The 13,233-nt window shown below is 24.3% G+C and overlaps 1 protein-coding gene across 3 annotated transcripts in view; it reads right to left on the reverse strand.

Moving 5' to 3' along the window:
• LOC129612557 (putative uncharacterized protein DDB_G0286901) overlaps positions 1 to 13,233 on the reverse strand; it is a 142,558-nt gene that overhangs the window by 31,492 nt on the left and 97,833 nt on the right. For all 3 annotated transcript variants that reach the window (XM_055526225.1, XM_055526223.1, XM_055526222.1), the window contains exon 5: positions 12,251 to 12,331. In XM_055526225.1, coding sequence (XP_055382200.1) covers positions 12,251 to 12,331 — 81 coding nt within the window. The remainder of the gene's footprint in view (positions 1 to 12,250; positions 12,332 to 13,233) is intronic.

Genomic DNA, 13,233 nt, shown 5'->3' on the forward strand with positions numbered 1-13,233 from the left:
TAAATCACTGCCATTACTGTCATTAATATACGCATATAATATTATACAAAGAGAATCCAATAAAAATGGTAACTATCAAATTTCTGATATATAATAATTAAATTTTCTTTTTAGCACTTTTCCAAAAAATTTTTGAAAAAATTGCTTATTAGTTTCACGCTGTCCGTCCGTCTGTCTGTGGACACTTTTTTTGTTTACAAAACTTCTACACCCTTGAAGATAGAAAGCTGAAATTTTATGTGTACATAGATCTTTATAAGAAACTTATTTCCGTAGAACAAAATTTTTACCTATATCACCTTCTTTAAAAGTTATAACCCTTCGAAACCCTAAAAATTCCATTTTTTAACTATTTATTGCAGTGTAACCGTAAGCATTTTTCAAATTTTGCAAGCGAAGAAAGGCAGCGGCTTGCTTCTCCAATCGCGCAACACTATAGTCAAACTTTAAAAAAACAAAATCGCCGATTTGGTAAAAAACCGATCTTAGATAAGATCGGTTTTTTTTTGATGTCGTTTTTCTTTTAGACCCCAAGTTGTAGGAGACTTAAATTTTAGTAGCTGTTAGATACTAATAAATACTTTATTTCGTTAGAAGAAAATTTTTTCCATATCCACCTCCTTTCAAGTTATCGCCTCTTGAAATTTGAAAAATTTTAATTTTTTACGCCTTATATTTCCGAAAATGCAAGCTTTTTCAAATTGCTATAAACGCTAAAAGCTAACGGTATATTCCATGACATTAAAAAATATAATTATTTTTCTTAATTCATACAATTAACCATTAAAATCGAACATTATGTTAACCTCTCATTAAATTAATTTTTGCTTTATTTGAAAAACTTTATAAACTGTTCATCCTAAATATATGCAATCCCAGAAATAGTTTCGTACATGAATGAAAATAATTTTAATAGTGTGATAGGTATACATCGATTGTTTTGCAAAGCAGTATTTTCACTTGTTGAAGGGAAAAGTGCTACAATACAAACCATTGGTTTAACCCAACTTTATTTTAATTGATTTTGTCCTCGAAATTTAAACATTTATAAATTCATCATTATTTTAGAGTTTTTAAATACAAGCTAGTATTCGATATAAAAAGTCGTGTTGATATGTTGGTTTTGGATATTTTGCCAGAGTATTACCTATATATCTCGTTTAAATTGGAAAATGTTGTACATTAACCCGGATATAAAAAAAAAAATTTTGTAAAATTTGTTTTATTCCAAACTATAATATTTAATCAATTATAATTTTTCAGTATGTCGTACATCAATAAAATATTAACCGCTTCATAAAAAGATTATAACAATTTAATCGAAGATACGATTAAAGTTATTTTATTTTTCATCTTCTTTGCGTCTTTATTAATAATTGAGACTTTAATTTAACTTTCTAAATAATGTTTAATTAATTTATAGTTTGAATATGGTATATGAATTCTTTAAAATGGCATAAAATTTTAAGATTACTACAAAATTGAAAAGATTATTGTGAATTGAAGACTATATTAATTATTGAATTGTTGTTATGGTATTCGTGGAAAAAGTTGGAATATACTAATAATGTTATTAAATTTAAAATTTTGAACCGCTCTTGTATATCCCCGAAAAATTTTTATAAAATTTTTTTTCAATTTAATTATTCAGCCTCAAAATATTAATTGTCATCTTATACATACAACTTACTTAGAGGTTCGATCTGAATTCATCCTAAAATCTCTCTTCGAAATCTGGTTTAAACTATAAGTAAACTGTACGAACAAATTACACTCCAGATTTTTGATATAAACTTATAAATATAATTTGAATTCAAATAATTTGACTAAATTTTAAAATTTAGAGGATTATCTGGTTTATTTTTTTGTTTCGTATTCGATTTTCTTATTATAAATTTTAAAACAATTTACAATAGCTTACCTATGTATATATATCACTATGGTTTTGATGACAATTTTTAAGCTATTAATCTAGATTTATATTTTTTTTTTTTTGTTAATTTTGATACATTGATAGTCTTAAATAATACATATTTCATATTATGTAAATTTAGTTTAAGAGTTATAACATACTTTTAGTCTGTAGAAATGACCAAATTGTGTAGACTATGAATAATGTGTTTTGAATGAGAAAAAATGGGAGGATTAGCGATAAATTTTGAATAATTTAATGAAGGCTTCATTTGAAGTTGCTCTTGTGAGGTTTTATTGGGAGCGTCAATTATCAGTTTCATTAGAAGTGTGAGCGTCAGGGAAAGTGACTCGTCAGCACATACAAAGGTGTTAAATACAAAGGTTTTAATTCTAAAACTTCATATACGCCTTAAAGTAAAAAGCTTTCCCAAAAAAAATGTGTCTAGTTGTAATTTTACTAAATTCCTGTGAGTTTCCATCCGAAAATTAATGATTCTTCTAGTAGTTTATACATTAAAACATTACGAAATATCTATATTTATTATAAGTATTCATTTTCTTTTAAAAATAATTTGTATTTGAGCTTATACCATTCCAAATTTCGCATAAGTGAAATTCCTTTAGGAATTTTAAAGCACTACTCATAATATTACTCATAATATAATTTACAAATTTATGAAATTTCCACTATGATGAAATACACTTTCATAAATATATAACTAAGTACTAAGATAAATTGTTGAAGAATTTCCGGTTCATATTATTTAAAGATTTTTGAGTCACATGGAGATTTCTAAGCAATTATCTATACTAGACTTGAAAGGGTTTTGATTTTCAAATTTCTTTTATTCTCAATTTTTTTCAGCATATGATTGTGTTTTCTCGTATTTGGTAATAAATTAGATCAATGCTCATTAAGTTTAAAGAACTTTTCATAATAAGAAAGCTCAACTTCCATGTGTGTTGTTTGTAGAAACGCAACATGGAATAACATGGAATTTAAAAAGAACCGAATTCATTTTTTAATACCGATAAGAGAAATAAAGAAGTCTTAAATGACGATATTTAAAAATTCATTCCATCTCACTCTTTCTTATTGAGACTTATCTAGACAAAGGAAATATTGGAACTCGTTTATTTTTATTTTTTTTTATTTTTTAATTCTTACCTCAATCGAATTTTTTTTTCTTTTTCCAGTAATTATTACTCGGTAACATTAAGTGGCAATGACTTATTGGTGGAACAAAAAAAAAAAATCAAAAAAACCGGCATTCATCTTTTTATAAATCAATTGAATCTGAGATCAATATGCAATACCGATAATAATTATGATAATCACCGTACCATATTCAACTATATTGTATATATGATTTGTAAATATGGACAAATGGGTAATTGGAATAAAGTAAAATAAAAAAAAAAAAATAAATTTTCTTTTTTAATTCGTTTTATAATTATTTTAGAATTTATGATTTATCTTGGAATGCAAAATTATCCAGATGTATAGTCGAGTCCGCCTGTATATTCAACACAAAATTCAAGTTATATAGCCGATATGTATGTTAGGAAATTTTGCTTTTGCCGAGATCAATATCAAATTCCGAGATCAATATCAAATATTTGCCGAGATCAATATCAAATTCAAGAAACAAAAATTGAACTACGTTAAAATCTACTAGTGCAGATGCAATTCAAAGAAAATCTTTAATAATATCTATGGAACGATTGCTGTAGTGTAGGGATAACTGAGATTAGTTTGAGTTTGATTCCACCTATATACGTCATTTACATACACTTAATAATTGTGTAATTTCAAGAAAATAGTTTCATTTTTGGAAATAGTTTTGCTTCTAATAATTGTAATTTCATTGAACCTCTTAAATTTTGAGTTAAAAATTAATAAATACTTGACTTTCAGGTAAAATTTTAAATTTCGCAAAATGTAAATTCACAGTAGATTTAAGACTTTTCTTGTTCGACTTATAAAAATTTTAATTGGTAAATGCTAGTAATGATCATAATACAGTAACATTCAATTCTAATATCCTATAGTTGTCAAATTACATTGCTTATTCCATACATTATTATAATAATTTCTTTACTTTTTCATAATTTTAAATTGCAAATTGCAAGCAGCAGAAAAAGTAAAAATTACAATAATAATTTTCATATTTTATTCTCATATAACCGCACCACCATTCTATGTGTTAAGGTGCCTACTGAAAAAATATTCAAAAAAAAAAATTCTTATTAAAAAAAATTTTTAAAGTTGAATGATGAATTCTAAATATTGAACAGGATTTGATTACAATGTTGCCATTGCTATTATTTTGTATAGGCCAATATATTATTTTTATTTATAGCTGTCAGTAAAATCCACTTAGTTGAAATCCTTGGGGGTTTCATGAATTTTGGTTTGTCTTGTCTCTGCTTATATTTTTTTTTTATTAATTTTCTCTTATGTTGTTTATTCCATATTTCATTATAGTGCTAGTATATACGAAAAACTTAAATATCGATATGACGTTTATGCACAAAGGACCTTCTTGCTATTTTTTTTTTTGGTTTCATAAGTGGTAAGAAATAAAATTAAAATATTATTTGATTTGTTTGAATATTTAATGAAAATGGAAAAGTAATGTTTTGTTTTTTTTTTTTTAATTTTAATTGATGACTTCAGGATAAATAATTATTTAAATTTATGATTATTTTCTGACCTTACGATTATGTTTTTTGTGTTCGAGAAACAAGTTATGTATGTTTTTTTGTTCTTCATCTTGATGATTGTCAGTGGAAGAGTATTGAAATGGAATTTTTTTTTTTTGTTAATGACCTCCAACGATTATAAGCAAGAAGGGAAAATATAAAAAAGATAAATTAAATTCTAAATGGAATTTCTAGGATTATAGAAAAAGTAAAGCCAAAGAATTTTTTTTATTATTTTGTTTTTAAGGAAAACAATGAGTTTTATAAATAATGTAGCATAATTATGTATATTACAATAATTGAGGAATTCTCATAGTTTGTAATTGGTCAATGAATTAAAAAATTGTGATTCCCACAATTTACTCTCACATATTTAAACTCTTACAGAGAACTGAAAATTGGACTAGAAGAGATAGTACTGAAAAATATTTCTTGGAATTATATTGTAACTGTTATGTGTGATAAAAGTCTTTGAAATCTCTTAATTCCTTGTGGTAGTTGCCATACAACTTCACTTAGTTATATATAGCATTTTGAAGCTACCCTACTGAAAGTTTGCCATTATTATTAGTTAAAAGATATTAAGACTTCTAAAATTATTTGGCTAGATCTCAGAAATTATAGAACCTATTGAATTTAGTATTGAAATTTCACACAAGTAAATATCTTATTCGGGATCTATATTTGATAAAATTAGTTGAAATTTCTTGACTTGTGGTGGTACTTGCCATACAACTTCGAAAGGCATTTATAATATTGTATTATGGAAACTATTGAAATTATAGTGCCGAAATTTTTCATAAACCAGGATTACGTTTGGAACACTGTGACAATTAACACACAACACGTAAAATCATTCATTCGTAAGGGTATTACAGAGTTGGTAGGGTCAACTCTATAACTTATTCTCGTTTTCTTTGTTATTTATGACGTAATGGCTTAGATTTATTCACAATTTTTACAAAAAATGAAATTTGCATATCATTATTATAAAATTGTCACGTTTATTTTTATTGATTCTTTTTCTGAATTTAAAGTGATATACGAAACAAAATAAATTTGCGAATTTTGAGAAATCAAACTACATTAAATAAGAAACAACAGAAGTTTTTGTATAACTTTTTAATATTTTAACCACCCAAATGATAAATTTTCACCGCTTAATAATTTTAGAAATAAAAATTACATGTTTTGCACCGATATTATCTTATCTTTTCTGTACTAAATTAGACAATTCGGTATTCTTTATTCTACATAGAATTTAGAATAATAACTGAATAGTTAATATATACTTTGTTTGCCGCTTATGTGATTGTTTTATATAAGGTTGACGGGTAAAAGCGTGATAAATTATTATATAGAAATTTTAGTATGGGAACAAATATTTGAAATTTTATCTAATAAATTATTTACAAATAGTCCTGTACATTTTTGTACATATTTGTATAACTAAAATATTTATTATATGCTCTGTAATAAATTGATCAGAATTGTCAACATGTTATTCAAAATTCAGAATAGAAAGGAATCTAGATATTTTATAAAAATTTATCAGATTATTATCAAATCTATTATTTAATGTGAAGTACTTTATGTGAATTTTTAATAAATTAAATAATTTATAAAAGAACTAACAATGTTTTCTACTATATGTATATGTACCACCATATTTATGATGACATAAATAACATTGTGAATTATGAATCATAATAAAATGCTTAATTCTATATTCTTATTTGTACAGAATGTAGTCTTAGCTAATAAACGTGAAATGTTAATAGTGAATTTATAATATAATAAAAATGAGAAATACAGAAAAGCAGACTAGTGCGAAATACATATTCAATGTGTGTATATAGGTGCATTATTCATACTAGTAATCAAAATTAATTGAATCTTTATCAAAATTTTTGTATTAGATTAAAGTATATTGAAATTTTAACTCAAAGTTCGTTTAAAATTATCCTTGTAATAGTTTAGGTTTAGACATTTATTTATACCTAAAGTATATTTGTTTAAGTAAGACAATTAGACATACCGCAGTCTGAACACCTCCACCCAATATCGGGCAATATTATTTATACATAGATATGTTTTAACGAAAATTCGAAACGAAAATTCAATTAAGATCGAGTGTAATCGTAAAAATTTTTATTGTTAATCTTTCAATATTAAAAATTAACGAAAAAATTCTCCTCAGAACTGCTCGGGATGCATGGGAACTGGCTTTTTGCTATTACTGTCTTCTTCACTGGGCATTGTCCGCTGAAATATTACTTGCACAAACTGGGCAAATCGGACATTTTTTTGTGTATGTTCTGTGGGGGTGATGAGGAGAAGCAAATGGTTTGGGCGGGGTTTTCTCAGGATTGCGGAACTCGCGTCAAATTTCCTGAGGGATATTTCCGACATGGGAGGGCTACAACAAGGCACGGCTGGCTGCGGTGGTCGGAAGGAGGAAATTCCTTTGCCAATATTTCTCAAAAAACAACCAAAGAAAAAAAAAATTCATAAAAACTTAATGTCAAACAAGAATTCAGTGTTTAATGTCAAATAATTTGACATATTATATACACATCAAATTATTATCAAGTTTTTATCGAATTAAACAAAATTTGTAAAGAGTGTTCAACACTTTAACACGGAACTATCATTCACCCAATTTTCTAAAATATTAAAGCAAGAAGAAATTCTTTTTATACTTAAAGTTATCGATTAGCATACTATTAATTAAATTTTTCATAAAATATAATTAGGTCTATGAATATTCTAAGACAATAGGGTCTACTCATAAATTTGGTTTTAAATCATTAAAAAAGCATTAAAAAAAAAGTTTTTTTAAAAAAAATTTCTAACTTTGCAGACTTGAAATTTCCATAATGAAAATTAATATTAAAATTATAAAAGACTTTAAGATGTGAGTTTCTATTTTCTTTGTTTTTTTTTGTTCATTCACAGACAAAATGTGTGTTAATCATCATTTTATTGGAGTTAAATAAATTCTTAAATAACAAAAACAAAAAAAAATTCTAATAAAACAACAAAGGTATTAAATTACATTTTTGTATTAATATATGAACTCATACATACATACATAGGTATAGTATAACATAAAATTCTTGATTTCCCAAAATTTAATTCATTAGAAACTTTGTTTTTTTTTATTGTTTTGTTTTAATTATAAGTTATTTTTAAATAAATGGTGCCAAAGCATATATAGTTTACCATACATGGGCGCATATATCAAACGTATTGTGCAGGAACAATAATATTACAGAAAAAATTCTTAAATTGTTAAGATGTCGCCATTGCCATCATGATAAAATTTGAAAATTAACATAAATTTTGTGTGATGAAAATTTAGTGATAAATTGAAGATTTAAGATTTTATATATGATAAATTTTTAAAATTATCAAAAATTCTAATGTATATTTTAATATTTTGATTATATTTTCTTTGATTATTGAGTGATTCTATTTAAATGGGTAGAACAGCATCTTAAACTAGTAGAACACGTTTTTATAAAAATTTATTAGGTTACCTATTTTCTTATATAGGCGCATGTTATTATGTTGCTCAATTTATCAATGACTATTTATTTTGGGTGATCTAAAAACAATTATTTTGTTTAGTTAATGATTTTATTATGGTAAGAATAAGCTCATTATTCTAGAACCGAAGAATCATTAATAAATTTTAATTTTGAGTTTAGTATTTACGCATAAAAGATGTCAATTGCGATTAATTATATAACCAAATTTATGAATTATTTTTAAATAAACTTTATTGACAATAAAAATTTCGGATAATAAAATACAATTAATATAGAATTTATACGATTCATTCAATTTGTTAAAACGTAGATGAATAGCGTTTGCATTTTTTTGTTTATTCATTGGAAAAGAATACTTTAAAGAATAGAATATTCAATTAAGACATACTTACGTACGTAGGTACACATTTCAAATATTTTGAATATTCTAAACTATCATATATAGAAACTATCATTGTTTTATATATCACGTCACGTGATATCATGAGATTCGACAAAAAGTTAAGACGTGTAAGTATGTCTGTGAATCGAAGCAAAACATGTTAAGACGAATTCATTGGTTCGTCAGTTTTTACTGGGCTACTTGAATTCGAATTTTTTTTTTCTTGATGGTTCACTGGTATATATCTCAAAAAATTTGAGAGTTTTTTTTTTTTGTTATGATTTATTACTTTTCTGACAAGAATATAATATGCAATTGTATTTAGTCCTGTAAATAAATTTGGCATTTTAACAAAAACTCCGCACCAAATTTCAAAGTTGATTCAACTTTTTGAGAGAGAAAAAGAAGCTGTACATAAAAATAAAGATCGTGTTAAAAATCTTAATTTTCAGATCAAAATAAACACATCAGTTCATCGGTAAACTGACGCCGGTAAACCAATAAATCCGTTTTTTACAACAAAAAAATCGTAAATTAATTATTATATCGTAAATATTGTTAAAACAAATTATTTAAAAACAAAAAAAAAATTAATAAAATAACTTACGATCACTTCATTAAATTCCAATCTCAAATCTTTTAAAAGTCAATTCGACAATTTATTTTTTTCAATATTACGAGTAACTTTTAAAAAAACGTTAGTGAAATTATTATAGAACAACAGTAGCAATGTAATGTAAAAAAAAAATTCAAAATTAACATTTTAATTCTTAATGTTTTTGTAAATCGCATTTTAATTCTTAATGTTTTCTTTATATCTACCTCCTTTCATTCTTTCTTGTATAACTTTTGGAATTTTAATTGAATTTCACTTAAGATTGCATGCTAAATTTATATATTATACAAATATGTATAAATAAATACAATGATTTCACTATAAAAAATTTGCATATCATAGCGAAAAAAAATAAAAAAAAAAACAAGACAGTGTTGCCCACACTGACTATAGTACATGATTACAACAACTTGTTAATTCTAATTCTCTTTTATAAATTACTTATGTATGTATGTATTAAGATTTTAAAAATTTAATGAATTCACTACCAGAGGTTTTAAATATGTATAATGATTTATTTTACTTATAGCGCCATTGATAGAATGGTAGATTAAATTGTAAAAAAAAAAAAATGCAATGTTTCTTAATTCAAATTTAATTTTTTTTTTTTTTTTTTGAAAATATTTGCGTTAACAACTTAATACTTAAAAATTGTCAATTTCGTTCTTTAAAAATTTATATTTGAGTTTTGATTTTAATACTAATCAAACAAAAAGTAAATGAATGTTAACAGGTAGGTTTTGTAATTACACAATAATGTCAATAAAGTGCTAAATTCGACATTTTTTTAAATTAAATATCAAATTTTATAATTTCAGTAATTTTGCGGTAAAAAGAAACAAAAAAGAGTTGCCGTTATTTTAATGTTTTCCGATGACATTTCTTTTATAATCGAAAGGGAACTTTTATATTTTCAAAGTGTAAATTAAAAAATTTAATTCCTAAATTTAGTTAAGTTACCTAAACAGTTTAATTCGTAGATATGTGCATATACTTAAACATATAATTAAATATTTTAATATATGCAAATGTAAAAATTTACATTGTAACTTATTAAACTTAAACTTGAATTATTTTTAATACATTCATTTGATTAAACTTCACTTTTAAGTATCACCTTCACATTTCATTTAATTACATGATTGCATTTTACACTTGGTTTACCACGAATTTATTATACATATGTGTATGTATGAGTTTATGTATACGTGTGTATAATAATAACCTTGCAATACAATACATAAAGTAGTTAAGAAAATCTTAACTACTAATTAATTAAAGTCTTAAATGAACAATTATGATGGTATTTTATTTTTTTGTTTTTGAATTGTTTGGAGTGTTTTTCTTATAAACGAATTTAATTTATTAAAATGAAAATGTTTTTTTTTTTTTTTTTAAATATATTTTTGTTTCAAAGTTATGGTCTAATAAATTCTCATGTTAATTTTAAATAAAATTCAATTATTAAATCATTTGAATCGAACACATACATATACATGTATACAATGCAAATGTTTTTATATGAAATTGAATTGCTAAAATACCTAATATACTTCTAATTCATTGATTTTATTAAATTCATAATTATTTTTAGTAAATATGTATATAGGTACACATATAAAATATTTAAATTGCTATTCAAATAAAATGCTAAAAAATAAATGAACAATTTCTAAATAAAATTGTTTAGATTATATAGCTATGAATACATAAATGATTTTTAATAATCCCCATAAAATCAAACTGAATTGAAGGTGAGTGAATAGTGTAACGCAATTTTTAATTAATAGCTAATTAAATATAACAAAATTCGTAAAAAGTATGCTTTATAGTTGGTTTTAGCCTTTAGTCATTGTTACATAAATTACTAAACTGTTGTAAATGTTTAGAAATCACATAGAAGTCTCATAAAATAATCACTTCGAGTTCACTGTAAATCAAAATATTCAAATTCAATATAAATTTATATTTCTTATTAATTGAATTGATGTTATTTTGGTTATTTTCTATAGCCAACTTTTTTACAAATCTTAAATAAATTAGCTGGCAAGTAAATAATCTCCGTAAATCTCTTATTCTATATAAAAATATTGGAATAACAATAATTAATTACAGTTATTTTATTAATTCATAGTTATATTAAAAATTCTTTATTTACTTCAATTAATTGCAAATTTTAATTTTAAAAATTTTCTTCAAAAAAACTAAACTAGAAATTTGAAATAAAATTGACCATCTTAAGAAAAATTACATCCGATTTATTTCATATACTTTTTAGATGACCTTTTAAAATGAACTTCTCTCTTTTTTTGTTTTCTCTCTTTTCCAGTTGAAATAACAATAAAATAAACTATAGAAAACCCGAAGACAATAATAATTAAAATTCCAATCAGTTTCTAATTGCTATTGACAGTGTCGATCTCAGTTAGTCATAGTGAAAGAACAACAAATGCGTTTCTATCTCTTCTCTCTACATGTGTACTATGTGATTAATACAGCCATATGTACGTGTATAAAAATATTCTTAAAAATGATCTTATTTCTTTTACTTTTCTTTCTTTTTACCTTTTGTACTTTTACTTACTTAATAGCTATAAGGTATTCAATAACTTTCAATGTATATACAGTTTTTATGCGCTATAGAGTAACTTGCATAATTATTGTGCATGCATAGCACGTTCTTTAAAAGCATATTCAATCTTTTTTTTTTCTCATACTTTATTTATTCTCTTTATAACTTATATAACATTTAATTCTTTTATCCATTCTGTCTACATACATACTTGAACATTTTATACAATTGAACATATATAAGTATAATATGTACATAACAACATGAAAAACAGTAGGTATTAAATTTAACATGAATCTTTGTTAGTTCGACATTATTTTATGCTAATTCCAATAACCAAATGGAATTATTAATGTCAGCAGCAATTGTATATATACATAACAACAGAAAAAAATAAACTTAAGAATTTCTTCTAAGACGATGAACACATGTTAAATTTAATCAGAATTAAGAATATTTAAGAAAAAAAAAAAGTAAAGGAAAAAGCAGAGAAGTAATGTACTTACTATTTTTCGATTCACGGCGAGAATCATCGTCAAGAACAACAACTGGCACAGCTGTGACTAGTTTATAGTCTGGCAAATGACCTGAAATTTGATGAAAAATATAATATATGTATGTATATATATAAAAAAATGTATACATAAATAAAAATCAAGCTTGAATGATTTCCACATATTAATTATGGTTTGGCGACAGAATCTGAGTAAAATAATTACAGTAAAAAAATTATCTGTATACATAAATGAGATAAGAAATTTTATTCGGTTTATCATACCGGGTCACAAATTTTCACAATGCCTTCCAATATATTAGATTAATTGAATTAAATAAAAATTTTATTCACAATTGGAAATCAAGACGTATAATTTTAAGAGAATTTTTCAAACATTGCCCAGGTGTCAAATATTGCTGTTTTGTAACTGTGAATCAAATATTTTTGTAACAATAATTTAGAGATATCAAATGGAAAGCTTGAAGATAAATTGACAGAATATCAATATGAGATGGCACCTAATGGTTCACGAACGTGCATAATACAACTATAACAATTGCTTTTTTGGTTTCAATCAATATGCCAGCATTTTAATACATATTACAACATACATGTTTAGATAAGACTTTGGCCCAACTGTCTATAAGTTTCACGAATCGACAACTGATTTTAAAGAAAATTTCAATAAATTGTTCAATTCACGATTAGTGGGGGTCAAAACACATGATTTTTTTTATTGAAATATATTTAGCATATATGCCTCAAAGAGTAAGCCCAGTATGATAAATTGCTTGACAGTCAACCTTTATTAATTCTGAACTCAATATAAAATAGTTTTTATCCGACATCTGCCTAAGATCAATTATTAAGAAATTTATTTATTCAAGATAAAATTGCATTAAAGATTATTGTAATTTTTTTTTTATAAAAATATTTGTTACCTTTAAACACTTTCAAAATAACTAAGATTACAAGAAGAAAACTAATAAGAAT

Source organism: Condylostylus longicornis, unplaced genomic scaffold (assembly GCF_029603195.1).
Source record: "Condylostylus longicornis isolate FDR11 unplaced genomic scaffold, ASM2960319v2 ptg000075l, whole genome shotgun sequence".
Taxonomy (NCBI): domain Eukaryota; kingdom Metazoa; phylum Arthropoda; class Insecta; order Diptera; family Dolichopodidae; genus Condylostylus; species Condylostylus longicornis.